This window comes from Gordionus sp. m RMFG-2023, unplaced genomic scaffold, assembly GCF_954871325.1.
Source record: "Gordionus sp. m RMFG-2023 unplaced genomic scaffold, tfGorSpeb1-WG-v2 contig_314, whole genome shotgun sequence".
NCBI classification, from domain to species: Eukaryota; Metazoa; Nematomorpha; class Gordioida; order Chordodea; family Parachordodidae; genus Gordionus; species Gordionus sp. m RMFG-2023.
Window position 1 is genome coordinate 1 of NW_027051042.1, and position 27,677 is coordinate 27,677.

The following is a 27,677-nucleotide window of genomic DNA, read 5'->3' on the forward strand; positions in this document are numbered from 1 at the left end:
ATTCTGGTTTCAGTTCCAAACTCATATTGTGGAAATAATTCCAGTATTAATATAGCCCAAATATCCAACCAGGGGCGTGCTAGATACTTATGCTGCAATTTTGAAAGTTCTTTAAAATTAGCACTCACTTTAAACAAATACATTAATATATTATTAAATAGCTTTCATTTTCATAAGAAATTTTAGGGCTTAATTTGAATTTAAAAAATATTTCGTGACATTAAAATTTCCTTCCTTTTGTTTTAAGCATAGTGCGTCAACGGTCAGGTCTTATCTAACTAATGAGTCCGACTGTTACACCCAGTCCGGCATCCCAGACCGACGGTCTGGGTTGACCTAAGACCAGTTAAAAAAGTTAAAAGCTCACTATGAATTACTTATTAATTGACGTACACGTAAAACATATAATTAATTTAATTCCTAATACTCTATAATATCTCATCCATCGTAGGTTTTTTTGGTATTTTACCATATATTATATTTATTATGTTTTTCTTAATAATTCCCATTCAAAAAAGGAAAATCGTAATATTTTAAATATTTGTCAATTTTTCTTAAATTTTTATTTATTTTTGTTATTCCTTAATTTATTTCTAAATTTTTGCGATTTCTTTACGATTTTTTCTTACTGTTCTCAATTTATTTCTAACTTTATACGATTTTCTTTACATAAATTTTTCTTACTATATCTTCTCTCAATTTATTTTTCTTCTCATTTTTAATAATTCTTTTGTATTTTTAAAATAAATTTATAAATTTAGGTCCATTTTTTTAACAATTCTTTACGTTTTTTTTTCATCATACATACAATATGCTTTTTATGATTTTTTCATTGTAATCTTTTACATACATTTTTAACCTTTTCAATCTCGTCATTTTTAATCTTTATTTTTTTTGAGCATTTCTCAATTTTTTTCTTCTCATTTTTGATAATTTTAAAAATAAGAATTTAAAAATGATTATATTTTATTAATTTACATATCGTTTGGTATTACAGTTCAAACTTATTTAATTTTAAAAAGGTACATTATAACCAAACGATTAATTTAATTTAGCAATTGTAATTATATTGTCTGCCAAAAACATTAAATATTATTTTAAAAAAATAATTATCAAAAATGAGAAGAAAAAATTTAGAAATGCTCAAAAAAATAAAGATTAAAAATGACTTAAAGAGATTGAAAAGGTTAGAAATGTATGTAAAAGATTACAATGAAAAAATCATAAAAAGCATATTGTATGTATGATGAAAAAAAAAATAAAGAAATTGTTAAAAAATGAACCTAAATTTATAAATTATTTTTAAAAATAAAAAAGAATTATTAAAAATGAGAATAAAAATAAATTGAGAGAAGATATAGTAAGAAAAATAAAAGTAAAGAAAATCGCAAAAAGTTAGAAATAAATTGAGAACAGTAATTGTAAAGAAATCGCAAAAATTTAGAAATAAATTACGAAGGAATAACAAAAAAAAATAAAAATTTAAGAAAAATTGACAAAAATTTAAAATATTACGATTTTCCTTTTTTGAATGGGAATTTTCCTTTTTTGATTGACATTTTTCCTTTCCTTTTGGGAATTTTCTTTTTTCGATTGACACTTTTCCTTTGTTTGACACTTTTCCTTTTTTGATCGGACTTTTTCCTCCCTTTTTGGGAATTTTCCTTTTTTGATTGACATTTTTCCTTTTTTGTTTGGACCTTTTCCTTTTATGATTGACCCTTTTCCTTTTATGATTGAGACTTTTCCTTTTTTGAATGGGAAACCCTGTATGTCAGTGTTCTATTTCAAATCCCCTGCCTGTCGCCATGGAAGTTATTTCATAGGGCAAAAACGAGGAAATGTTTAAATCGTAGTAATTAAGAGCGATAAGTGAGTGATGGCTCAGTCGCTACTTATCAACCTTAATAACTAATAGTTAAATGATGTTTTGTTATACAAGTTATTATACGTATAAAATGCTTACATTAGATAATAGACATGGTTCATCTGCGATACCTCTATTTGATTATAGTGTTGACATTTTTAACATCTAATAACTATTGTGTCTATCTACATCAATCTGATATACATAGTGCTATAACAAGAGGAGCATCAGTAAATAACAAGATACGAGAATATTTTTCCATTCTAAGATACGATAAAAGTAAATATTTGTGTTAAAACTTGTATACACAACCACTCTTTATATACAACAAGGTATCGACAATTTAAAAATTAGAGAATTCACATATCCTCTGACTCCATTTACCATATATGGAAATATTGCCTTAGAATATGCTTTTGTTGCAGATGCCCTGAAATCCCTCCTCAAGTAAATATGATTCACTTTTACTTGTCTTATAACTTCATGTAAATTAAGGGGAAAATTAAATAAATACGAGATTGGACCCTATTTATTATCCCTTAATATATCTGGCACAACTTTAGGTCAGAAATGTACAATTGAAAAAAATTTGCGAATTCATACATGTAATAAAAATGAAAAGGAATTAGATGGATTTTGCAATAATTTAAAGAATAAACATTGGGGAATGTCAAATATGCCCCACAAAAGACTTATTGAACCCGATTATGGCGATGGTTACATAAATTTTGTTTTAACATAAAATATATTCATACAAACCTGCATTTCTAAAATAATCTCATTTTTTATCAAGGACTTAATAATCCTCGAATCGCTAAAAATGGAGGAGCATTACCAAATCCTAGATTGATAACTAAAAATGTGTTTAGCAATGTCGACAAGTTTCACAATGATATGACAGTTATTACGATGACATTTGGTCAATTTATTGATCATGATATTACGCACACTCCTTTTCCTACTGGTAATATTAATTATAAGAATAATTCCAGTCATTTAACGTTGACTGATTCAAAAATTATTTTTTGGCCAATTCCCATTCTCTATTTATATTCCGTTCGAATGCTAGCCTATGATGCTATTGCGATTATTTGTATCTGTTGGCGGTAAACAACCCTTCTAATAAAAACATTTTAAATATTAGGAAAACAATCTCCAAAACTAGATTGTTGTATATTCCAATTTAAGCACCCATTATGTTATGGTATGCCATTTCCTCCAGATGATCCTTTCTTTTCAAAATTTAATCAAACATGTATGAATGCCGTTAGATCTTTTCCAGCTTTAAGACCCGATTGCAAAATCGGTATATTAATTATTTTCTAATCTCAATAAAATCCATAGATATATATAGGTCCTCGAGAGCAAATGAATCAAGTTTCTTCATATTTAGATGGCTCAGGGCTATATGGAAGCATAATTGAAGATAATTTGGCTTTGAGAGACACAACAACACGTATTTTACATATAAAATATTACTGTTTAATTTATTATAGCTAAAATGAAAGTTCAAACTCATCCATTCAACCATTTAATGAGAGAGTTATTACCAGCTCAAGGTAATATACAAATTGAGGAGTGTATATATGCACGAAGGGCTCGTTATCATTGTTTTAGAGCAGGTAATTTTAAGGAAATGTAAAGATTCAAATATAAAAGATACATGTTTTGAGTATTATAAATTATGAAATTTAAAATAGGCGATGAAAGAAGTAATGAAAATACCCCTTTAACTGCATTGCATACGATTTGGCTTAGAGAACATAACAGAATTGCTGATTGGTTGCAACATATTAATCCCCATTGGTCTGCTGAAAAAGGGTATAAAATTAGTTTATGTTAATTTATTGACATAGGTCGATTGGTATATTATATCCACCTATTATTGATATTAAGTAAAAGTTATTTCTTATGATGATTTACTAATTAGAAGTTATTATCAATATATTACCAATAAATAATGAAAGTTTTCAAACGACAAGAAAAATTGTTGGAGCCATGTTACAACATATCACTTATAAGGAATGGTTGCCTATCTTGCTTGGACCTATAGAGATTCAAAAACACAAATTAGAATTGGCAGACACGGGTTATTTTTCGGGTTATGATGACAATATAGATGCAACAATTGCGAATTCGTTTGCGGCAGCCGTCCTGAGATTAGGGCATAGTTTAATCAAGTAAATATATTGTATGGATTTATAGGGTATTAACTTTTTTTAAATAATGTTCAAATTCAGACTTTAACTGGACTTGGGACAGAAATTTGTAAGCCCCGGCCCGAAGCAAAATATTTTTCAGACATGAAACCATAGCGCATAACTTAGTTAATTCGCAGCCCTATATTGTCAGATCGTCTTACCATATGGAACTTATAAAATTCTATTTTAAAGAAATAAAAATAAATTTAACTCTTTATCATACTATAAGAAAGTATAATTGTTTTAAGCATCATTAAAATCGCTATACCTGAATTATATTTTCTCTTTGCCTATGAGATTCTACGAAGAGTGCCAAATAAATTGGAATTTTACTTAAAATTATTAAAGTATGATGATGAATAAAATATAGTAACAGACAATCTGATACACAAGAGAGTTTAATAAAGTATCAAAGCCCTTTAGACTCCCTAACACTAAAATATAAAATGATATTATAGAATAGATACTATATGAATATATATATTGACAAATATGGTATTCCCACCCCCTCAGCTCTTAAAATTTCAATAGCGCAATTCTTTGTGTTAAGACCCTATAAAGTAAAATGAGATATATGGTCATAAATTCTCATAAAAAAATATATATCAGACCTAAAGCCCATATCTAGTTTAAGTAAAATCAGGGAGATATTTAGGGCTCAAAAACTTTCAAAGTTATCATATGAACATTTAATCTTCAAACTGAATAAAAATATTATAAAAACTCTGGTTCTTTTGGTTGGGTTTACTTAGGTTTTTTTCTCAGGTTAATTTTAATTTCTTGAGTGTTTTTATTATTATTATTATTATTATGAAACAAAATATTAAACATTTAATCGTTATGCTAGTTTTTAAAAAAATTAAGATTTCATAAAATTTATTTAAAACAGATTATCAAACTTATAATGTAAGTTATATGTTAGTTAGTAATCGGAATTAGTGTTTTCAATTTTAGCTTTATATACTAAGTATTAGTACACTTGTGCGCCGGCCAACCTTTTTTGGTTATGCCGAAAACGCCGCCATTTAAAAAAATCACGCCGGCGCAGAAATTACTTTCATATTTTATACTTTTTTATTCTAATAATTGGTCAACATCACTGTTGTAATTTTTTTAATGTCAATCAGGATTTTGATGAATTTTTATTTTCTACTATTTTAAAATCATAATTATATTGACGTCATTATAGAATTCAATAAATCTAAAATTCCAAAAGTTACCATAATTTTATATATTTTTAAAATGGATGCAACTACATTTAATAATTCTATAAATAATTTTAGTATCCAAACTCTGGATAATAAAAAATCCATAGTCTGGAAATTTTTTGGTTACTTACACTTAAAAAGAGATAATAAAACAATTTCCATAAATTCTGACAAATTATACTGCAATTGTTGCTTAGAAAAGGCTATTGGAGACGATGATAATGCAAATAAGCCATTTTCACAGTATATTTTTTTTTAAAGATTATTTTCTCATATATAGCCAAAATCTTTAATAAATTAAAATATATTTTTTGTAAATCTAGCTATAAAATTCAAAACTTTTCAATAAACATTAGCACAGGAAATTTGTTAAAACACTTGACTTTTGAACATAATAATAAAGCAGATACTTCATCAAAATCGCAAGAATTTTATATCCAAACCAAAATTCCAGGTAAATTCTAAAACCTCTAAAAATGGCTTCTAGCAAGAAATTATGTGTTATTATGTTGTGCTGACTTATTATATTTTCAATCAATTGATAATATAGGAATAAAAGATTTTTTGAAGGTATCAAATTTATAGATATATTATCTATTATAATAATAGATCTACCTTTATGTCTTTTTTGACTGAGGAAGATTTACAATAGTTGAATTTTATAGCCATGCTAACAATATGATTACACATAGACATATATGATTTAAATGATATTGGATAATTGCATATTTATTTGTTTTAATCATCTCTGTTTTTGTGTAGCTTTGCAACCCAGAATAAATTTTTAACAAATTTATTCTTCTTGATAAATTCTCCCTAATTTGTTGTCTAATATAAATTTAAGATATAATGATTTTCTGTTATAAATTTCAAAATATCGATTTTAGAGATATCAAGTTATCAATTCTAATTTTGATTTGCCAGACAGGACAACACTAAGCTGTACTGCTCTTAATGATGTTTACCTAGCAATGAAAGCACATGTACAAGAACAAATTAACTCAGGGCCAAAATTTTGCTCAATTACATTTGATATGTGGACAGATCAATACAGAAGGAAACTATATTACATTTAACATTTAATAAATGATAATTTTAAAATGATTTACTTTACTTTAGCAACCATGATATAACCCAAAAACACACAGCTGAGACTCTAACTGAGATTGATAAAATAGAAGAGGAATTTAATTTAAAAAAGAAAAAAATACAAATGGTCATATTTGCTGGGCCTAATGTTAGAAAAAGTGTTCGATTAGGTGAATATGAACACCACTTATGTTTGGGTCATGGTTTACACAATCTGGTTACAGTAAATGGTATTAAAAAGGTACATGCTGAAAATCTCATCAAAAGAATTAGATAAATTATTACTGCTCTAAGATATAAAACTGCAGAGGTTGAATTTGAATTCGAGGAAGATCAAAGAAAATGCTTAAGTACAATAGATTTAACATCAGACATGTTAGATCTTGACAGCACTGATCTATACCCAGATACCCGTTTTTAAATTGGCAATTCCAGTGATAATAACAATAATTCCACGCATATGAAAACCTTAAAATTAAATGTCCCAACACGTTGGCATAATATATTAATTATGCTAGAAAGCATATCTGGATTAAATAAGAATTTAATTACTAATGTTTTGAAAAGAATTGGGAAGCACTTTCTCAAATTATCAAACTATAATTCTGATCTGGTAGAAGAACTATTAGCATTTCTTTCAAAATTTAAAGAAACTGTCGAATTTCTATCAGTACATAAGGGCCTACTTTAAACTTGGCGTTACTTTTAGAAGTGAAATTGAAACACATTTAATAGTAAATGATAGTGATAGTTCTGAAATCATTTCACTTAAGGAAAATATGCTAAATAAACTTGCGTTACGATTTCCGGTTTGTAATCTGCAAGTAATAATATATATGTATATATTCTTTTATTTTTTATTTAAAATTATCTAGGTATTGGCTTCTCTTTTAGATCCAAGATTTCAAAAATTGACAATTGTGTCAAAATATTTAATAGAGCAAAATTACTCAGCTTCAGAATTTATAATAAAGCATCTTAAACTTATAGAGAATGATGATAATCAGGTAGTAAATATAGCTAATGAGGATCAAGAGGAATTATTAAATTCAAGTAATTTGACAAAATTGGCACATATTCAACAAACATAAATTATGATTCCAAGTTAAGTGACTTAGAATGAATGCCACAATTTTTTTGGAAAACGACATTCACAAGATGTGGACGTTCTAAATTTTTGGAAAGAAAAGAAGAGTGAACTTCCCAATCTTTCCAGGCTCGCCAAAAAATTCTTTGCATTTCGGCGACTAGCACACCTAGTGAAAGAGTTTTCTTTACCGCTGTATTGACGTTAAATTCAAGGAGATCATCATTATGTCCCGAAAAACTAAATAAAATAATTTTTATACATGATAATTATAAAATTACGAAATCGAGATTTTGTTGACGGAAGCTAAAAATCGGCCATCCGCCGGTCGTCGATTAGATTTTTGAAAATTGCGCCGGCCGTCGATAGTTTTATCGGCGCACAGGTCTAAGTATTAGTAATAATAATATTTGTCAGAAGGGTGGCCTATAAATAGATTCAAATTTAATTTAAAAATGGCTAATAACAAAAAGTTAAAGATAAGATTTATATAATTCTATATTTATCCCAATTATTATATTCAATGAAACAAGTTAAGGTTGGCGCACTACATTTGACCTTGAGTATAATGTGTTAAATGCCATCAAAAATTAAGTAATAACAATAAAATTAACAAAATATATATTTTGAAAGCATAATATTTGTGAATTATAAAAGCTTATTTAAAATTTGAATTTATGGAAATGTCATTATAATAGTATTCACATTTGAAATACAAATATTATTAAAATTATTGCATCGCAGATACAGTGAGCCATTCTGGATCCTTATTGATGATAAAAGAAATAGCTAGATCATGTTATTTCCCCATTATATGAATAGAAAGAGTAGATGTAATTTTCACCTATTTCACTTTTTTTGCATTTATAACATAAGAACATTTATTTCAATAGCAAGAAATTAATATTTATCAAATCTATATAAATTTAGCAACGAATTCCATAGGATTGGATATTTAGGAATTTTTCACTCTTCAGTGCCACTTAAAAATACATTAAGATCACCGAGGACTGTATATTTATCAGAATTTCCAGAAGGAATAGATCCTCTTTTAAGGGGTTTAGTTCGTCAGTCTGCCAATACAATTGATCACAATTTTGCTGAAGATATAAATGAACACTTATTTCAACATGAGAGCAAAGGATACGGTATAAACAAATAATAATTTTATAAACCTATATAACACCAACTTACTTTCATAGGTATGGACCTTCTAGCATTAAACATACACCGAGGAAGAGATCATGGAATACCTGCTTATAATGAATTTCGTGATATTTGTGGTTTAAAGAGATTTATCAATTGGGATGACATGAAAGAGGCTATGCCTTCAGATGTGGTTGAAAGAATGAGAGCCCTATATAAGTCTAACTTATTATACATATTATGTTTACATGTCAATACTTTTAGTGATGTTGATGATGTAGATTTATTCCCCGGTGGCATCTCCGAATATCATGCGGAAGACGCTGAAATAGGCCCGACATTTGCTTGCCTTTTAGGGGATCAATTTTTCAGACTACGATTTGGAGATAGATTCTGGTATGAAAATGCTAATCGTAGTGATGTAATCGAACACGCTTTCCTTCCTGGTTTGATGATTATTTTAAAGATAAAATAAACTAATGTAGGGAATATCGGGGCTACACGGCAAGTGTTTTGCTCTTTTACGATAACATTTTAATTTCATTTTAGAGGATAAAACTAATTATATCATTGGCTAGATTATAAAATATAAGAAAACGGGGTTTTCTATTTATTACACTGTACGTATTATTTGAGGATAAGTAAAAGTAGTGCTTTTTACTATTTACCAACGACCCTAAGTAAAATGGCAAGCCTATCCGGGGTAAGATGGCAAATATTAAATTTAAACATAAAATTTTTCATTTTTATTGTTATAATTATCAATTTTAAAAATTATGAATATTTTTTAAAAAATTAATCTTTACAATATGGGCACATATAAAATGGAACATGCCTACCACAACTTATACCCAATCAGGACATTTGGTACACTCTATCCAGTCTTCGCGTTATTTTTATTATGATTATAACTTTTGCTGCACATTACACAATTCCAATTTGTGTTTTATTTTTATCATTTTTGAATTTAATAAAAAAAATTTTATCCAATTTAATTCTTTTATTTGCCATTTTATCCCCTGACGTTTAGCCCCGTGGATAGTGTTGACCTAAATGGTTATAGAAACCTTTATAGATGAACTAGTAACTTCGGGCCAATTAATCCTTAGCTTAGATCTTGGGTAATATGATAGATAACAATTTGAAGAAGTATATTTTCCTAAAAAAAAAATACAAAAGAAAGGTTGTTGAAAATTGGCTAAAAAATCGTTTTTGATATATATTTTTGAATAAGGAGCTTCCCTTATTAAATGAACATATGTAGATAGTATTTATAGATGTACATCTTTTCACCAAATTTGAAACAATTAGTCCTATAAAGAAAAAAAAAGTTAGTTTTGCCTTTTTACCCCACCTGTTGGATAGCCCCGGTCTCCCTTACTAGTGTCAGATCTGTTAGAATTTTTTTTGAGGAGAGACAATTTTTTATATCTTAAAAAAAATTCTAAAATTCTTGGAGTCATTATTGAACATCTAAAATCTATCAGAACTAGCGACTATATATAATTGGCAATTTTGAATACCTAAATAATGTATAAAATAAGTGTTTACAGTGGTCCAATCCGTTCAGTTTGGTCTTATCTGACTTTTGAGTCCAACGGGACGACCCGGTCCGGAAACACGGCCCAATAGTCAGGTCCGGTCAGACCGATTAAAGAAACTAAAAGTTAACTATGAACTGTTTTTTAGTTAATGCACATGTGCAAGAACACAAAAAACATGATTATTTAATGCCTAAAACTTTTTAATATCTCATTCATCGTTTACTTTTTATATTCATCCGTTTCATTCAATTCATCCATCAAGTAATTTAATTTATAAGGGTAAGTAGTATAATATTTTTATTTATTTATTTTATTGATCATTATTATTTAAGGAATAGCCAGGGATAAGCTCACAGATATTGGGACATCAGAGAAAGCTGAGAAAGATAATATAAATGAAATCCAAAGCTATTTATCTGATATTTTATATCCAATTAATTCTAAAATACTAGATTGGTGGGAAGGGAATCAATATCGATTTCCAATTCTGGCCAAAATAGTAATGGACTTTTCCCACAGCAGGCTACATCACTAGCATGTGAACGATATTTTCCAAAGCTAGTGATAAAATAACAAAAAAGCTAAATAGAATGAATCCAAAGATGGTTCAATCTCTAATGACACTTGAATCATGGATAAGAAATGGAATAATTTTTGATTTTTTAGAAGATATATATAAATCAGTTTTATTTTATAACCAAATATCTACAAAAAACTAATTAAATAAGCAAATCAAATTGATTTAAATTATATCCAATAAATTTATATTAGTTTAATATTCTTTTGAAATATTAGGCATTTGTATTGTATAATATAATAAAAAATGATTTGATGATATAATTAAAATATTGGTAATTTAACATTTTACATTTTTAATAAATTTAATGCAGAATAAATATTTTATAGCTTAATAAAAAACAATTTTTAGATGGGACCGGACCGATGATCCCACGGTCTGATCTCACTTGACCTGGTCCATAGGTATGGCCTTATTTTTGAAAAAAGGACCGTACGGGACCGAATCACTATGTAAAATTATCTAAAATTTAGGCACAAAAATGTTCTGATGTTTTGGCTAAAAACTCGTATTTGCCGTTTTTGGAATAGGCTAAAAATGGAACTACTACACTATAAAATAAATAAGTGCATAAAATTATATAAAAATTAATCATTTATTGAGCATATAAAACTGGCAAGCTATTATGAATTAAATATATGCAATCTCCGATTGAGCTCATTTTCAATGATTTCATTAGTATTTGATGTAAAATCAAATCCCTGTATAGTTAATTACTATTAGAAAGGTTAATTCATTCATAAAGATGCACATTTCCCGGGAAACTATAATTGAGGGAATGAAATTTATGGAAAAAATGGAAAATAACACAACGGGAAATTTTAATTAAAAAATTATTTAACAGGTCAATATTGATTTTTTTCATGTTTTTCAAAAATAAATAGACTATTAATATGTTATCTAAACAAATTTTATATAATTTCAATTATTTAATTTTGTTATCTTCGTTTGAAACGATTCCAGATCTCTAAAATCAAATTTGTCATTTATCTCCCAACATCTAAAAATGTTCATAACTTTAATCCTTTATCAACAACTTCATTGTTTTTAAAATTAAATCCGCAATATCTTGGGTCAAGTATATGAGTAGGGAAATGATGTCCCAGCCACAAAAAAAATTCCCGATTTTCTTTATAAATTGTTCAATCTCTATAATTTCATTCCGTAAGAGATTTCCCTTATATGAATAAATGCTTGAGGAACTCAGATGAGTTTGATTGTCTATTTCGACTTCCTCTATTTGTGTAAAAATTATTTTATAAAATTGTATAGATGTGCAGATCATTTAAAAAACTTCATTATCAAGAAGATTAAGTCTTTTATCTCTACAAAAATATAAAGTATTGCCTTAAAAAAAATCTATATTTTTTAACTATCATACCTATACTGTCCAAGTGGGCTAGGCAACTTTAAAGATATTTGTTCACTCATCACAATTTATGTTTTCAACTCGACTCAAATAATTTGTAAAATTCCTCATCGTTATTTCCCATAATTTCTTTAAGCTCTAATACAATAATTTCTGCGGCTTCCGTGTAGCCAGGCAATTATGAAAGAGAATTCATAAAATACTAGTATAATTAAGATTATCTTATCAAGTCCAATGAGGGGTGGCCTTTTGAGATGTTTTTTTGAAGTATTCTGTAATTTCACTACGAGCACTTATAATAGGATCCTCTAATTCCATAAAGTGACTTGGTGGTAAAAATCTTAAGTCTGTATTTTCGCGCTGAAGAAAGGTTTGTTGCCCCTTTTTAAGATAGGCGTTTATTCAAAACATTCATAACTAGCTACTTATTGGGTTTTTATCTCTGATGAGTAATAAATATTTATAGGTAAAAATATAATTATCATTGATAATTATTATCTTTTAATATGCATTCATATATTAATTCGCTCGTTAATTTGTTTTAAACAGAATATATAGTGATCTTAGAATGATCATTTTGCCAGTATTATAATAATATATCAATAAGTAGTAATTATAATTTATACATTCTATTCTTTTATAATATAGATCAATTACAAGAATTAAGGAAAGTATCATTGGCGAAAGTTTTATGTCAAAATTCAGATAGCATAACTATAATTCAACAGAACGTCTTCAGAAAACCTAGCTTCAAGTAAAGTTAATAAAATTAATAAGATGATATATCATGTCTTTTTAAGTAACCCATTATTAACGTGTAAAGACTTGCCTGACATTGATTTAGCAGCTTGGAGGGAAAAAAGTATATTTTAAAAAACAAAAATATCTCTTAAAAATTAGAATTTTTTTTTACTAAATGAAAACAGCTCAACAGGCCATTTTTCATTTAATTAAATCTATATAAAATATTTTGTATGAGTGTTCTCAAAAAAAAATTGTTTAAATTTTAAATTTTTAATCATATTATTGTTCTTTGTCCTTTGGTTTTAAAAAACCACGGGCAAGCAAACGGGTTAAACCCCACCCATTGCAGACCTCTATATTATATATTTTTAACCAAACAAAAACTCCCGATTATTGCCGGAGGGGATAGGAAATTTTTTAACTCTAGTAGATTTTTTGGTTAAAAAATAATTCGAGACTATAAAATTATTTTATCTTATTCAAAAAAAATTTAGTTAATTAGGTTAATCAAAAATTGTAAAACAAACATTATTAATATTATCATAATTCTAAATAAAAAGAAAATATAAGATTGTATGTCAATTGGAAACCTTCTCAGCCAAAAAATAAACTAAATTAGGCTAATAAAATATGATAAATTTTTATTTAAATTCGAAACGGAAAAAATTATCAAAAAGATATAATATACAATAGGTATTCAGGATTTAGAAAATGTAAGTATATTAAAATAAATTTCAAAATAAAACGTAAATATCTTATAAACATATATTTATATTTTAAGAGGCAAGCTCAAATATTTTAAAAAATTTTTAAATTTATAATATAAATATTATATTATACATAATTTTCGTTTACTAATTTTGAAGGACGGGTCAAGGCTGCGAGCAACCATGGTTACAAGATTTTTCAGGGATTCGAACCGAACCCGAACCCGGAGAAGTGAACCCGGGTTTTTAGAAAAAAACTCTGAACCCGAACCGAACCTGAACCCCATTTATAAAATTTCCAAAACCCCGAACCGAACCCAAGAATTTTATTTGAACCCGGGTTCAATCGGGTTCAGTGTATTATTTAAAATCATATATTAATATATGTAAATACAAATATTATATTTTCAAATTTCCAATTAAATGAAGTCTTAATAAATTTTAAACAATTTAATTCATTTATGCCATTTTTAAATTTATTCTCGATTCCTATTGGAGTGTTAAAAAATTTTAAACAATTGAATTAATTTACGCCATTTATTTTTAAATTTTTATCTTATTATTCTTAAAGATTATTAATTAGAAGAAAATGGTTAACAAATCAAAGTAAAAATTATTATATTGTTAATTTAAAAAATTCTAAACATCTAACTTAAAAATTGTTAAATGTAGGGCAGTTTTTGTGAACTTATTAAAATGATTTTAAAATTTATATATGCTAATCATTTATTTTTGGTTTAGTTTAATTTTTACAAGATATTAATGAAGTGCATATTATAAATGAAATTAAATTTATAAATATCTCTTTTTTAATTCTGAAATCATTGCTATTTAAAAAAATTGTTCTCTTTTTATAGATTTAAGATTAAAGATAAAGTCATATTTGATAAGCATTTTACCCTTAATAAAATAGAAAAAAAATCAATATGTTTATATTGCAAAGTAAAAATGTCTGGTAATCACTTGTCAAATTTAGAAAGACACCTGGAAAGAAATCACAACAATGAATATTTAAATTATTTAAATGAAAAAACCAAATATCAGGAATTGTTATTGGCAAAAAAACCTAAAATTAATATAGAAACCTTTTTTCCAAAAAAGCATATAAGTATAAATATATCATCTAATGATTTGATGAGTTCTATACTAGAACTTGTTACTGTAAATGGCCGGCCTTTATCAATTATTGAAGATTCGGGATTTCAAAGAATTATAAATCCACTCCTATCTGGGCTCAATTTAGTTATAAACAAAGAAAATTTATCCAGAACTATTAATAAAACAGCCCAATCAATTAGAGACAAAATATCGAGAGAGGTAGAAGGAAAATTAATAAGTTTAAAAGTTGATGCAGTTCAACGACTAGATAGGTCAATTCTTGGTGTAAATATTCAATTTATATCAAAGTCCATTATAAATTTGAGGACTCTTGGAATTGTAGAGCTGAAAGAGAGATGTACAGGAGAATATATAAAAGAGAATATATTAAAAACTTTACTAAAATTTAAAATTAATATTCAACAAATATACACAATTACTTCTGATAATGGTTGTAATTTTTTAAGAGCTATAAAGCTCCTGCAACCTGAAACTGATTATGATATAAGGAGTGAATCAGCAGATGAGGAAAATATGGATGTAAATGTATATAAATATGATATTGATGATATACAAAATACTTTTTTATCAACTATTATATCCTATCCGATTTATAGTGTACGGTGTGCACACACTTCAGCTGGCACTTCAAGATGCTATAAAATTATCACCTATTGTGGAAACCATTGCAAAAGCTAGGAGCCTAAATTTAAAATTAAGACATCCCACTTACCAAAAGTTATTAAAAAATATGAAACTCCCTAAGCCTGTGTTAGATTGCCACAGATGGCATTCAACCCATGATATGTTAGAAAGGCTGATTTTACTAAAACCCAATATCGAAGATTTTTTTACAGAGCAATCTGATTATTTATTGACTGAAGATTGGAAAGAGATAATAACGATTGTTGAAATTTTAAAACCGCTAAAAATCGCAACCAAACAATTCCAATCTGAACAGTTAACACTGACAGATTTTTATGCAGCATGGTTAAGATGCTGCATCGAACTGGAAAAAAATCCAAACCATTTTGCTCAATTACTATATTCTTGTCTTAAGAACAGAGAAGAAAGGTTTATAAAGAACGAAATTCTCTTAGCTGCCATATACCTGGGCCCAAGATACAAGGTTAATTAAAAGCTTAGTAAATTAATTATTTTAGATTTATATTAAAATTGTTATTTTATGAAATATTTAAATATAAACAATATAAATCCTTAAATATTACAGGTATTACTTAGTGATGATGATAAGATTTGTGCGAAAAAACATCTTGTCAATTTATGGAGACGAATTAAAAGCTTAACAACGCCAATTTTATCTGATGATATTAGTTCCGATGAAGTTATTGAACAAGAAGATGATTTAGAGAAATTGATACAACTTAAAGAAAGGCAGGAGAAAATACTTAAAAGAGGGCCAACGATTGCTGAGAAAAGTATTGGAACAATAATTACTGGATTTAGCGATTATATAAGATTAGATAAGAAGGAAAATATTTTGCATTTTTGGGAGTCTGCTAAGCTGGAACACCCTGAATTATATATTTTATCTATAATCTTATTTGCTGTTCCTGCAACCCAAGTTAATTTTTCATATTTTCACATATAAATACATTTAACATAGGTTAGCGTTGAAAGATCTTTTTCACATTTGAAATTCATTCTTTCACCACATAGATCGAGGATGAGTGAACAACTCTTGGAAGATATTATGCTAATACGTCTAAATAAAATTTTTAAAATTGATACATGACTATATGCTTTGTATTTTTAACTATATTTGCCTATAAATAAAATAAAAAATTTATTTTTTATATCAAATTTATGTCTAGTTTTTTATTATGATTTAAATATAGAATTTTTTTTATCAACTCAAAAATTCTTGAACCCGAACCGAACCCGAACCAAACCCGGGTTCAAAAATATTTCCCTGAACCGAACCCGAACCGAACCCAACTCTTTTTTTTATACCCCGAACCGAACCCGAACCGAACCCGGTCTAAAATTTTGTCGGGTTCGCATCCCTGAGATTTTTTATTTTTATGGGATTATTTCGTAGCCAATTTTTTTTTAAACATATTAGTTTTTTTATAATTCTTTGCATTAATTATATTAAAAAGATATTTTTCGAATTTCTATATTTCATCGATAAAAATCGTATTAGGTTTAGCTACCAGAATTTAAAAAAATATACATCCGCGTAATTCCAAATGCATAAGAGAACATTGATAATAAAATAAGGGAAATATATTTTTTGTTATTGAAAAAAATATTTTAAAGTAGGTTGAGTTGACTTTCCTTTATTTATTATATAAATTTAAAAATTTAACACAATATTAAACATTTATACAGAAGTATAATTTAATTTTTAACTCGTATTATAATACATAATATAGCTAATTCAAGGGAAAAAATAGGACTGACAGAAAAAGAATCATTAATACTGAAGAATATCATTTAATTTTGAATTTATATTAAAAAAACTTAATCAATAATAATGCAATTTTTTATTACATGGAGAAATAATTATTATTTAATATTTATATTTTTTGCTATATTTAATATATATTTGTGTTTTTGACTTAAAAAAGGAAGTAAATTAAAAATGTGTGGTATTGACCAGTATAATCCTAAAAACTAAACAAACATTTTTTGGTTAAAAATTTATAATTATAAATTAACAATATTTTTATCATATTATTATAGCATTTCAATTATTTTTTCAAAAATATGAACATGTTAATCCAATTATGAAAATCCTTGCTGAAAGAGTTGTGTTGGCCAAATATATTTTGCATTTTTTATTGTATCTGTAATCATTATTTAGATTCGATATTAATACTTTTTTTATATTAGCTTTTAAATAAACTTTATTTTTCGAGGTTTCTTAGACCAATTTATTAATATCTCTTTCTCAGAGTTGTTAAAGTAGTGTGCTACCTTTTTTGTTTACCAAATAGCAATTGTGTTCGAGCTCTACTTTTTAGAAAGTAATCAAGTAGTGCCCTACTTTTTAAAAAATTTGATGAATACAATTATAAACACGAAATTTTATTATCAAATTTTGAAATTTTTTTTTTGAATTTAAAATTTTAATTTAAAATGAGCGCATAAAAACTATTAAAACTATAAAAAATTATAAACATATATATATAATATAACTTTAAATTACAAAAACCAAAAAAAGGAACATGTCATCCTGAAAATGAGTGAATGCTTTGGATCGGCAGATTTTGAAAGAAATCGGCTGAATCATTTGTTGGGGTGATATTTATATTTTCGAAATATTTTTAAATGCCTAGGTAAATGAATATAAATTTAAGTGAGTCATACACAGATAATATTAACGGAATGAAACTAGAAGATGATATTCTTGGTAGCAATATTATCAATTTCCTTTTTCATTTGAAAATTATTTCAACTTAATGGAAAAACTAAATTTGAAGAAAATTACATCATCTCCTAGCAGTTCCTTAAGGTATAATTTGTTTTTACATTTTGATAGTTTTTACTTTTAAGAATGTTTGTGCCAACCATTTCATGGAGATAGAAAAATATCTGAATAATTTTGGTATAGAAGTAACGACACCAAAAAAATTTTTATTCAAACCACATTCTTTAATTTGGTACATATTCAGATGTTTCTCAGAAAATGACTGATAAAGACATTGTCACTTTTATAATTGATAAAGTTCAGCCACCCTTGATTGATAATTTATCATTTATTATTATGATTAAAACTTTATCTTCTGGTACAAATATTTTTTATCGGCAGATATTAATCATAAGAAAATTATTTTATTATATTAATTTAAGTCATTTTTATTTAAATTCTTTTATAACATTAACTTTATTGAAATAAATTTTTAAATGATTTCGCTTTTTTCTAGTCTTGTCTATTATTTGTGGCTTCTAATGATCTATGATAATGTCTTCTATAATCATAATCATACGATTTCTTGTCACGATCATGATAAACGAAAAAGATCTTTTATAACGATAACGTTCTCTTGCAACGATATATATCTCTTGTAACGATACCGATATTTGTATATCTCTTTTAGCTATAACGATCTCTAGCACTATAATGATTTCCTGTAGAGATAACGATAACGATCTCTAATCATGATAACAATCTCTTGTAACTAAAACGATTAATTCTATACTTTTTTCTTTATCATGCGTTTTCTAACTATAGTTTCAAAAATTTGCTTTTCTTTCCTTCTAACCATTTGCCCAGATATTGATTCTCTTGTTTATTTATATTGATTGATCTTATTCTTTTGTCGTAAGGTCTATCGTCATTTCATCTATCTCTTCTCCCCTTTTTTCAGAATTTCCTATTTCGTTAATTAGACTGAAGTTTTAATAGCACGTATATAATTCGGCACCACTGTTATATTATGACACAGGTTATGAATTAAGAATCTAAAGGATTTTAAAATTAATATATTATACAAAAGAACAGCAATTAAAAAAAATTAAAACTGTAATTTTATTTTGTTTAATACAAACGTGAAAAGTTACTAATTTACCTATTTAAACATTTATAATATCACAATAAATTTAACAATTAAAATTTGCATACTAAAAAATCCTTCAATTACAAATAACGACCTAACCAATCTACATTTTATAAGTAACAACATAATTAATTTAAAGTAACCTAGCTATTTTCAAAATGGTAGCTAATGGCCCGCTATTTTTTTAAGTAGTGGTAGCGTGCTGCCTTTTTTGAAAAATAACGATAACAGTAACGCTCTACTTTTGAAATTAGGGTTTAACAACATTGCTCTTTCCTTCCCCTTTTTTATTTTAGAATTACACAAAAATTTGCATAATCAAGATCAAAAAATAAAATTACACTTACTTTACATATCTATATCATTAATTGTTTATTGAAAATATAATCATAAAAATTTTTTAAATCTTTTACAAACTATTAGTATAATATAAAATTAAATAATAATATTTAAATTGAGAACATTATGTGTAATCAATAAACTGTATTTGGCTTAATAATAAAGTGTTATATGGTAACGGTCTAGATTGCGGTGATAAGATCGTCATAGTTTCTTTGTCCATTTTAATATCCGTACTTTTAAATAATATTTTTAAAAAAAGGAATTAATTAATTTAAATATATGATTAAATGGTATTGGCATGATTATTATATAAAGCCGATATCAGCAGGCTAGTATTTGGGCCAGGCCTGAAAACTAGTGTCTACCGGTCTCGGTAGGTATATCAAGATCTTTTATACGTAACTTCAAAAAAAAGGATCATCTCCAACTGTTATTTTAAAAAAAAAATAAGGACAATTATTTTCGATTTCATATTTTTATGTTTTCATTCATGGAAGATTTAGGAATTTTACTAAGTATATCTCGCTAAGTTTAAAGTTAGGATTAGGTCCAGCTTTATATTAAATAAGAGTTTTTTATTTTTAAAAATATCATAACAGAAGTTTCTTAAACTAAACGTCAATTAATATTTATATAAGTATATATAATGATATTTTTAAAGGTAAGACATCGATTATACCATTGAAGAAAATTATTTTAAAACGATATTTAGTTTATTAAAAAGATTCACCAATACCACCTTTTTAGCGAATACCGATATCCAAACCTATTAAAGCCGATACAAAAAATAATAATGTTGTACATTTATTGAAAATCAATATTATCATTTATAATTAATTGGTCTGTGCTGATCCATAAATATTTTACCAATCTGATCCGATATCGGCCCCGATTTCATATATTGCCTAAAATTATGATATTCGACTACTAAAAACAGTATATTAAATTAATAAAAATTATCTTTAAAAAAGGAATTGTTACATGCATATGAAACCAGCAACATTTGCATTTAAAATATCTTCTTCGGAATCTGTTTGAGCCATGCTTAAGGAAGCTATATGATGTAGTAAATCGAAACCTTTATTTAAAGAAAAAATAAAGTTTATTTTAAAGTACTAATCTATTTAATCAATACTAATTTGGATATTAAAATCTAATGGAATTATAAAATTATATAGATTAGTTATAGATAATCGTATAAAAAATTAGATTTTAAAAAAATTGACTATGAAATATTAAAAGAATTGATATTTAAATAAATTAGCTATAATTTTGATTCCACAAATGATATTTTAAATATTATTGGTTAAATAAATAAATTTCTTTAATTTAACGTGAAATTAATTAACTGGGTTTAGTAAGAAAAAGGGACATATTTTGATCCTTGACTTTAACCCCAAGAGGTAGACAAGAATCGGGTAATATTTCATTTTGCTTGTTGCCTATCCGGTAAAGTTTAACTTCGTCAAACCGAACTTCAAAAGAGTGAGGAAAAAATTTCCTATCGTTAAGGAGAAGTGAGGAGATAGAACTGTTGTAATGGCTATGACCATAAAAATATTCCTTGATCCTTTTATCTCTGCATTGACTTCTGTAAGTTTTGGTTCGGCTTACGATCTGGAAGGAATCAATTTATAGTAAATTATGAAAGGTCAAAGAATTATTGATATATTTATATAATGTTATCTTTAAATATTTAATTAGTTACTATTTTTATGCAATTATGAAATGTATAATTTTTAAAAAAACTTAAAAATCGTTAATTAAAACAATTATTTAAAATTTTAGCAAATGGGTTTTTGGAAATTTTAACGTATGTTACCATCACCGGTAATATTAGAAATTAGCCAACATGTGCATCATAGTCAATATATAAATTAAAAAATTACTTAAAGATTCATGGCAAAATTGTCTAAAATTTAAAGGATAGGTATTTTACTATTGGAATATATTTACAACAAAATTTCATTTTTCAAATTTAAAATAAAGTCATTAAATTGCCGGAATTTATTTAAGTATGCGTAAAATATAGCTTGACTAAGTTAATAAACGCATTGCCTGATTACCGGCATTGCCAGTAACATGTATATGGTGAATTCCATAACAAATCAATGAGTTTCAATCCGACGCCCTCAAATTTTTCTAAAATTTTTACTAGAGTTTGCATTTATTATAACCAAGAAAAAAATAAAATTTTAGCCTCCAACTCCAAACAGCTGCTGACATATGGGCCTCTTAAGGTCAAAAAAATGTGACATTTTGTCCAAAATGCACTCATTTTAATTTTTAATATCTTTCTATATATTTGAGCTAGAAGCGTCATATAAATTTATTTATAAAGCCTAATAGTGCTTACAAATTGAGCGTTGCAACGCTCCGTTTTAAAATCTAATAATGCATTTTAAATGGTATTGTGCAAATTGGATTTTTTTACGGCAAGCGTTAAAAAAAAAGCAATCTGGTTTGATTTTTTTGTGCTTTTTTATTTTTGCGGGAAAATTTAAATGGATACAAAAATGTAAGTATAAATTTATCTCATATATTAATTGATATTATAACATTTAGAATATATAAATTTATATTTATATAATTTTAGAATATATTAAATGATATTTTATATAATTTATTCATTTATATTTATAGCCCAGTGGGTCAAAAGTAAATAGACTTGTGGAGGAAAGGCTCTTGGCTCTTTAGGAAAAGGTGCCATCCGAGAGCCAGTAAAATATATATTTTTATCTATAAATTTAATATAATTTTAGATTGTATCTACTATCAATGGAAGCAGGCTTAGAAAGCATGGACCATAATAATAGATACCTCTTCAAAAGTGAGACATCAAGATTGTATCATAGTTTGATGTTGCAATCTAAATATCAAACTAATGTTGAAATATCTACTTCAACAGAAACACCTTCAAATGATACACCTTTATCTTTATTTAATGATATAATATCTTAAATATTTTTGTATTGTAAATATTTTTTTTTTATATATTTATAATAAAGTAATATTCTATATTATAGTGTCCATTTTTGAAAAAAATATAAGCTAAAATTTGGGAGCTATTAAGATGTAGTAGTGTGTATATATATTATAAATTTTGAAACAATAATTATTTAGAGATCTAAATTTGAAGCCTTTCTAGGATTTTAATTCATTTACATATTTTTTTAATCTAAAAAATACCACTATATTTTAAAAAGATTACAAGCTAGGATAAGTATAAATCTAATGTATCCTTGCATTTTTTTTAACCATAATTTAGCCAATATTATCTTCAGAATATGTAAAAAAAATAATAGTGTTTGTAATTTTAAGATATTGACCTTTTATATAGATAACTTTTATGGTTTATTGAGCCAATATTTTATTTTGACATCACCTTATGTAAATATAATAAATTAAATGAAATAAAATTGTATTATTTTAATAAGACATTTAATACTCTCTTACATGTTCTAGTGATCATTTTTATTCTTAAAGAAAGAAAAATATATTTAAAATTTTTCTATCTGCATTATTTGTTAATCTATTTATTTTTATATAATAGATATCTTATTCTATTTAAGGTGAATATATATAAATAAACAAACTTTTATAAATTTATTTAGCATTTTTATTTAAATATATAGATTATTATAAATATATTAAGGTAGGATAAATAAATAAATTTACAAATGTGTGTAGATTTTTTTAAATACTATACATTAAAAATCATTTATGAATTTAAAAAATCTTTGAATAAATTTCTATCCATGAATATTTTAGTAGTCTTCCTTCTCGTCTTAGTAGATTTTGGTTTTTTAATAATTAAATATAAAGCAATAATTTGCTTATCTTGTAAACTTAATATGTCCATATTTTAATAAAAATAAAATCACGATTCAATTTTAAACAAAGAAAAAACGTACTGCTTTCAATTTAAACACAGATGCATTACGTTAAAAAATGTACTGCAAACGCAAATGCTCAATTTGTGCGCACTATAATGGTGCCTTAAAAGTTAATAATGTTAAAAAAATTTAATGTCAAAAACCGGAAATGGTCATAAAATTAAATTGGTATATTTTTTCTCTTAAATTTTAAATATGCAAATTTTTAAGTTGGCTCAAGTTTAGGTTTAGAATATATGGCATTTTAATCATTAGTCAATTGTAAAAATTCGTAATAAATATTTGAAAAATCATTAATTGGGATATATTTAAGCTAAAATTTTTTAAATATTTATGTAATTAAATCAGAGACCTGCAAAGGTACCACTTTGCATAGCCCGGCCTGGGTTTTTTTTAAAAAAATTTAAAATATATATTATTTACTTTTAATTTTTATAGATAATAATGGCGATTTAAAATATACAGCCCGGCCCAGGTATTTCTAAAAAAAAATTTCTAGGCCTGGCCCGACCTGGGTTAACATTCTTCTGGCCAAGGTATATTTAAAAAAATTAAAATTGAGCACGACTGTAACCGGTCTTAGGGCAAGGCATGAAGGTCTTTGATTTAAATAAAAGATTAAAAAAGGTGGGAGGGGGACTATTATATGTAATTTACTTCGTTTCTAAAATTCGCACATTTTGGATAAACATATATGATGTGAAGGCCTAAGAAATGTACATCCTTGGATTAACCAGAATAAATCATTAAAGATAATATTTGCATTATCTGACATAAAAAATTATGGAATATGTTTTGAAAAATTAATATTAACGATGAATGTGAAATAATTATGCAATTGAAAAATAAATTTGAAACAACACATTCTAAAAACAAAAAGAATTTTTTACGACTTAATCCATGGTAAGGATAGCAAAAAAATTGATCAAAGGAAAGGGTGTTTTATCCAATATAAATATTCTAAAAGCTGGAAGTGTGTTTTGACTATTTTATAAATATTTTCGAAAACTTCATAGTTCCGATTAAAAGAGTCGTATGATGCCTGGTAAAAACTGTTTTATATCAATAAAGGTTAAAAGAGAGAACTAGTGTAGTAAAAAGCCCGATTGAGGTCGATTTTAAAAAACGGCCAGATTAAGATTATTTCCAAAATATCATATTTTGCTCATAGCTGTAAGAAATGCTTGGACATCCATTTGCCAAATCTCTATGCTTACATAATATTATTTTAGCTAAAATCTTAATTGAGCCGTTTTGAAAAATCGACCCAAATCAGACTTTTTAACAATACTAGAGAGAACCAATTGAAGGAAATACTAATTTTATGTTATCATAAGAAATTATATTCTAATTTTTAAAAAACTCATATTGATGTAAAAGTGAGTTTAATAAATTTGAAGATTTAAGACCAATTCTTTTTTTCTAGAGTAAAATAATTGGTTTTTTAAAACAAAAATTTATCAAAAATGTTTTTTTCCTGATAGTGTAGTTATCAATATATGAATAAAATTCATAATCTAAGCCATTATGAACTTGAATTTCGAATCAAAGCGGAATGACATTTTTTCATAATAGCCCATGGCAAATATTATTAAAAGGTTAGCAGAAAAAGTTACCTTCAGCGTACATATGAAAATCATATATTAAACACCTTAGATTTATTTAATTTTTATAAATCAAATATCACTGGAATTAATTACGCATATGTAAAAGATGATGATATGAAAAAATATCTTGTTCAAAAGCCGGAATACAAAAATTTTTGGCCACTTAGGGAAAATTAACTTAAGGTTAAATTATATTGTGGAAATTATTAAATATACAATATATAAAAATTAAATTTTGTCTTCAATAAATTATATCAAAAAATTCATTTGTAATTTTTAGTCATTTTGATGAGAGAATAAATAAGTTAATCAAAGCCCCCCCCCCCCCAAAAAAAAATAATAATTCCCAGATTATAAATAACTATTCTTTTAAATATTAAACCTAAAATATTTATAGCTTTTGACTTATATTACAATTATTGATTATCAAATATTTATTAAAAATATTTGGAATTCACTAATGATTAAAATGTCATATCTCCTAAACCCGTTCTCGGCATACTTAAAAATTTGCACATTTATTTATTAATTTTATATCTATAGATAAAAAATTTAAGAGAAAAAAACTGATTTCATTTTACCATTTCCGGTTTTTAACATAAATTTTTTATAAATAATATTTAACATCGTGTATAACTTTTAAGGCCTACCATTAGGCCATATATAAAATTTTAAATGACGCTTCTAGCTCAATTATATCTAAATATATTTAAAATTAAAGGGAGATAATTTTTTCCAAAATGTGTCAGCCGCTATTTGGAGTTGTAGGCTAAAATTTTATTTTTTTCTTAGTTATAATAGATACAAACTCTTGTAAAAATTATGGAAAAATTTGAGGGGGTCGAGTTGAAAATCGTGTTTTTATTGTTGATTTGTCTTGGAATTCATTATATATATCAGACCTGTAGGCCCGGCCTTAGCCCTGCTTAGGTACACGGGATGGATCGTATTTTAATTTTTTTAAATCGCCATTATTAGCTATAAAAATGAAAAATAAATATAATATATTTTTAAAAAATCCTAGGCGGGCCTGAAAATATAAAACCCGGGCCGGGCAGAAAAAAATTTTTTTAAAAAAATCCTGGCCGGGCCGTGCAAATGGTACCTCTGTCTCTGATATATATACATCTTTGTAAAATGTTATAATTTACCCCTCCTGATTTGGGTAATAAAGTAACTTTAACAAACGGTGGCATATCCCTTTTGAGTTCATTATACACTCGTTCTTGGTCCAAAACTATTATGAGATCGACTTTAAATGATAAAAATAAATTTAAAAAGGTATTTATTATCCAATTTATTAATAGAGACATCTAAAGGATTCATATATAATAAAATATCTATTCGAAATTATAAATCATTTAACAAAACCAAAAGCACGCAAACCTTCAAATGCTTGAGCAGCATGGGTAATCGCTAAATATCCTTGTTGTTTAACCCATCCACATGTATTTATGATAATTCCGCTTTGATTTACTAAAATATATAAAAATAAAATAATAATTAATTTTTTTTTAAATATTAAAATATTTCCAAGGTTTTTTATATATATAAAGTAGATTTTGGTTTTTGTAATTAAAACAGAGCTTCGAACAAAACCAGGTTGAGTGGGCATTTTATTAAAACCCGAATCTATTTTTTTCAGGCTCCGAACCGAAATCCAACAATTTTAAAAAAGGGTAATTTAATTATTAATCGATTTTAATTATATTTGTGATTAAAAAATTATAACTAAATTATCATATGGTCATATCAAATTTAATTCACGATATAATGATTTTGGATTTGGATTTGTTGATAATAGCAATATTTAAATTTTTTAAATTCATTTATGAATTGTCCTAATATTTTAATATATTTTCATAACTTATAATGATATTATTTTATAATTTTCCTTAATCAACTGACCTTAAAAGGGATTAGCCTTTTTTCATTTCATTATTATTTATGAATTAACCCTTTAAAGTCATGTGAGCTAATTTGACATCATCTTGAATGTTATTTTTTACGTTTAAAACCACTCAATGATTTAATTTAACATTTTTAAATAAATATAGAATGTATTCAATCGTATATACCTAAAACGAATTATTTGTTATTCGATATTTGATTCGATTCGATTCGTATTTTACGAATACGAATAACACAATTATTCGAATAAGGAAAATATATTATTCGTCGAATAATTTTTTATCTATTATTCGATCGAATTATTCGAGATTATTCGACTAAAATAATTTATAGTATTAATATAATTGGAAAATAATCATATATAAATCATATATTATTATTAGGAATTATTTGAAATTATTTCAATTTAATAAAATCTCCTAGTGGAATAATGAAAATTGCGCCAAATTTTGAAACTCCATTTTAATTTATCTCATAATAGACCATTACTTTAGAAATTTCTTTTATGATAGAGATGGACGAAGAAGGTAATTTATATAACACATAACATATACAATTATAATAAACTGTTAATCCCATCACATCAAGAATGACGGGCAAACCTGATATTTCTCTTTCATTTGATGATTGAGAAATCATAAATTTGACTTTTTGCCTAAAGTTTTTACCAATTTATTTGTAAAATATTGCTAATGCCGTGTTATCTAAATGGCGAGGGACATATTGTCGATACAGAAATCTTCAACCCCATGTGAGCG

General features: G+C 26.1%; 3 protein-coding genes across 5 annotated transcripts; 2 read left to right on the forward strand and 1 right to left on the reverse strand.

The window, feature by feature from the left end:
• Positions 1 to 1,980: 1,980 nt before the first annotated feature.
• On the forward strand, positions 1,981 to 17,156 carry LOC135930692 (peroxidase-like). Its single transcript, XM_065467501.1, has 15 exons — positions 1,981 to 2,146; positions 2,200 to 2,314; positions 2,363 to 2,583; positions 2,661 to 2,973; positions 3,049 to 3,173; positions 3,222 to 3,323; positions 3,364 to 3,489; positions 3,568 to 3,688; positions 3,835 to 4,047; positions 8,383 to 8,600; positions 8,655 to 8,817; positions 8,863 to 9,044; positions 12,737 to 12,842; positions 12,889 to 12,950; positions 17,037 to 17,156. Exons 1-15 carry the CDS (start codon positions 1,981 to 1,983, stop codon positions 17,099 to 17,101), a joined length of 2,298 nt encoding a protein of 765 aa, XP_065323573.1. The 3' UTR covers positions 17,102 to 17,156.
• Positions 14,533 to 16,762, forward strand: LOC135930693 (uncharacterized). 3 transcript variants are annotated; one of them, XM_065467502.1, is made up of 3 exons: positions 14,533 to 15,766; positions 15,869 to 16,222; positions 16,265 to 16,762. In XM_065467502.1, the coding sequence occupies exons 1-3, from the start codon at positions 15,182 to 15,184 to the stop codon at positions 16,391 to 16,393; spliced, it is 1,068 nt and encodes a 355-aa protein (XP_065323574.1). In that variant the 5' UTR covers positions 14,533 to 15,181; the 3' UTR covers positions 16,394 to 16,762. The 3 variants fall into 3 exon arrangements, with proteins under 3 accessions (XP_065323574.1, XP_065323576.1, XP_065323575.1); XM_065467504.1 differs by having other exon boundaries at positions 15,869 to 16,076; XM_065467503.1 differs by having other exon boundaries at positions 15,893 to 16,222.
• A 2,443-nt stretch (positions 17,157 to 19,599) lies between the features above and the next one.
• On the reverse strand, positions 19,600 to 26,623 carry LOC135930694 (protein CLP1 homolog). The gene is made up of 6 exons (XM_065467505.1): positions 26,608 to 26,623; positions 26,395 to 26,484; positions 26,160 to 26,260; positions 20,855 to 21,122; positions 20,487 to 20,583; positions 19,600 to 19,738 (listed from the first exon to the last, which is right to left on the reverse strand). Exons 1-6 carry the CDS (start codon positions 26,621 to 26,623, stop codon positions 19,627 to 19,629), a joined length of 684 nt encoding a protein of 227 aa, XP_065323577.1. The 3' UTR covers positions 19,600 to 19,626.
• Positions 26,624 to 27,677: the final 1,054 nt, after the last annotated feature.

What these genes read in the sequence shown, in the direction of transcription:
- LOC135930692 (XM_065467501.1), top strand. Translation starts at nt 1,981, where the DNA reads ATGGTTCATCTGCGATACCTCTATTTGATTATAGTGTTGACATTTTTA. An exon ending in AGAATGAGAGCCCTATATAA is followed by an intron (nt 8,818 to 8,862) that starts GTCTAACTTATT and finishes CAATACTTTTAG; the next exon opens with TGATGTTGATGATGTAGATT. An exon ending in CGAACACGCTTTCCTTCCTG is followed by an intron (nt 9,045 to 12,736) that starts GTTTGATGATTA and finishes TTTATAATATAG; the next exon opens with ATCAATTACAAGAATTAAGG.
- LOC135930693 (XM_065467502.1), top strand. Translation starts at nt 15,182, where the DNA reads ATGTATATAAATATGATATTGATGATATACAAAATACTTTTTTATCAA. An exon ending in ACCTGGGCCCAAGATACAAG is followed by an intron (nt 15,767 to 15,868) that starts GTTAATTAAAAG and finishes TAAATATTACAG; the next exon opens with GTATTACTTAGTGATGATGA. An exon ending in TTGCTGTTCCTGCAACCCAA is followed by an intron (nt 16,223 to 16,264) that starts GTTAATTTTTCA and finishes CATTTAACATAG; the next exon opens with GTTAGCGTTGAAAGATCTTT.
- LOC135930694 (XM_065467505.1), bottom strand. An exon ending in TATTACCCAAATCAGGAGGG is followed by an intron (nt 21,123 to 26,159) that starts GTAAATTATAAC and finishes GATTCCTTCCAG; the next exon opens with ATCGTAAGCCGAACCAAAAC. An exon ending in CCTTTTTCTTACTAAACCCA is followed by an intron (nt 20,584 to 20,854) that starts GTTAATTAATTT and finishes CTTTAAATAAAG; the next exon opens with GTTTCGATTTACTACATCAT.